At 37.4% G+C, this 1,670-nt stretch overlaps 1 protein-coding gene across 1 annotated transcript in view; it reads right to left on the bottom strand.

Annotated features, from left to right (window-relative positions):
• cdk11b (cyclin dependent kinase 11B) overlaps window positions 1-1,670 on the bottom strand; it is a 15,506-nt gene that overhangs the window by 7,875 nt on the left and 5,961 nt on the right. Inside the window, exons 9-11 of the mRNA XM_013910250.1 lie at window positions 831-962; window positions 682-756; window positions 540-595 (exon numbers count right to left, since the gene is read on the bottom strand). Of these exons, the coding sequence (XP_013765704.1) occupies window positions 540-595; window positions 682-756; window positions 831-962 (263 nt within the window). The remainder of the gene's footprint in view (window positions 1-539; window positions 596-681; window positions 757-830; window positions 963-1,670) is intronic.

Here is a 1,670-nt window from a genome sequence, read left to right on the forward strand (position 1 = left end):
CAAAACGTGCCTCATTAGTGATGCTGATGACTTTTCCATTTTTAGCTTGTGGCGATAATGTTGTGTAGATTGTGATCGAGGGGAGTTTTTATCAGAAGTTTAGTCATTTATGAATGTGCTACAGAGAGTATTTATTTTGCATCATTACTAAAGCACAGTAGTTAAAAACAAAAAACAGCCATAGTTTGAGTTAAAAATGATGGCTTTAAAGATTCTTTTCTTTTGCCATGCTAATGTTGTAATTAATTTAGTGACATAAGGTCAAAACAATCAAATAAAAAAATCTATACACATCTTCAAAACACCATCAGAAAATGTGTTCTCTTAAATGTGAAAATTCTGTACATTTTTAACAGTACTGAAGTTTTTGCACAGTAACATTTGGCTGATAAAATCTTCTAGCTATACAGATGCCTTGATGTCATCTAATTACCGAATATAAAACTTGGTACAACTAAAATAAAGTAAAGGGCTTAATTTAAGGAACTTTTTTTTTCATTCTTGCCTGAATACTATTTCATACTATTTCTGTGTTTTGCCCTTATGGTGGTGCGATTGTTTCTTAAAGGCACAGTCTGCAGAGTTAGAGTCCTGGCTGGGTATAAAAAGCTAAGAAAAAAAAAACCTCTCTACTTCTCCAAATATGATTTCTACTCTCTTTGATATCTGAGGTTTACTCACCTGCAGGTATGTGATTTCCATTTTCCCTCTCCTGTTCAAAATCTTCCCCAGACTGCTCGTCCTCACTCACATCTTCTGAGAGGAAGAAAGCCACTTTGATAAGCATCTGATGGCAGTGATAGAACCGTATGGGCCACAAATATTTGTACCTGCACTCTGCTCAGACCGCCCTGAGCCTGAAGCAGATTCCTCCTCTTCTTCTTCTTCACCCTCACTCTGGCTGCTGGACTCTTCTTCATCTTCCTCCTCATCTTCCTCTTCCTCAGAAACAGACGCTGATGCTAAATGAAATAAGGAAAGATAAAAAAACAGTTTAAAAACTGGAAATTAACTGCAAATTAGGGTTGCACGATTAATCGTTAGAAAATCACGATCTGGATTCATACTTATGTGCGATCTCATTTCCAAATGACAACGATTAATATAAAAAATAAAAAAAAGACGACGACCACGATTGTACCGCATTTTGATCCGGGACGTACTCTGCATGAAAACAAGCGCTCACTCTTCCTGCTCAACAAATGACAAGGGCGGAGCCTTATACCACGTGATACAGAAGCTGTGCCGTGTGATGCTAAAATTAGCAGGGAAAAAACAACGGCGAGCATTTTATGCAAAATCGTGCAGCCCTATTGCAAATCTACAGAGCCTTCCTAACACAATGAGCTGTGGTAGATATTTGTTGTCATCCTATTCTTCTGATGATGATCAGAAGTCTTACCAAGTTTGACCAATCAACGAACATCCCTATCAATATTAATCGTCTGCTGTAGTGGAGTCTTTGACATCCATTAAGTTTAACTTTCTTAAACTTAATGGCAATAAAACAGAATTCATTTTAATAGGCACCAGATCAAAACTGACTACAATTCCAACCAGTCTTTCGTTATCCATTGATAACTCTGTTGTCACACCATCCCCTCAGGTTAAGAGTCTTGGTGTCATCCTCGATAGCACTCTGTCTTTCACAGCACATATAAATAATATCA

Source organism: Pundamilia nyererei, unplaced genomic scaffold (assembly GCF_000239375.1).
Source record: "Pundamilia nyererei isolate P.nyererei 1_Seehausen unplaced genomic scaffold, PunNye1.0 scaffold00039, whole genome shotgun sequence".
In the NCBI taxonomy this organism is placed as follows: Eukaryota; Metazoa; Chordata; class Actinopteri; order Cichliformes; family Cichlidae; genus Pundamilia; species Pundamilia nyererei.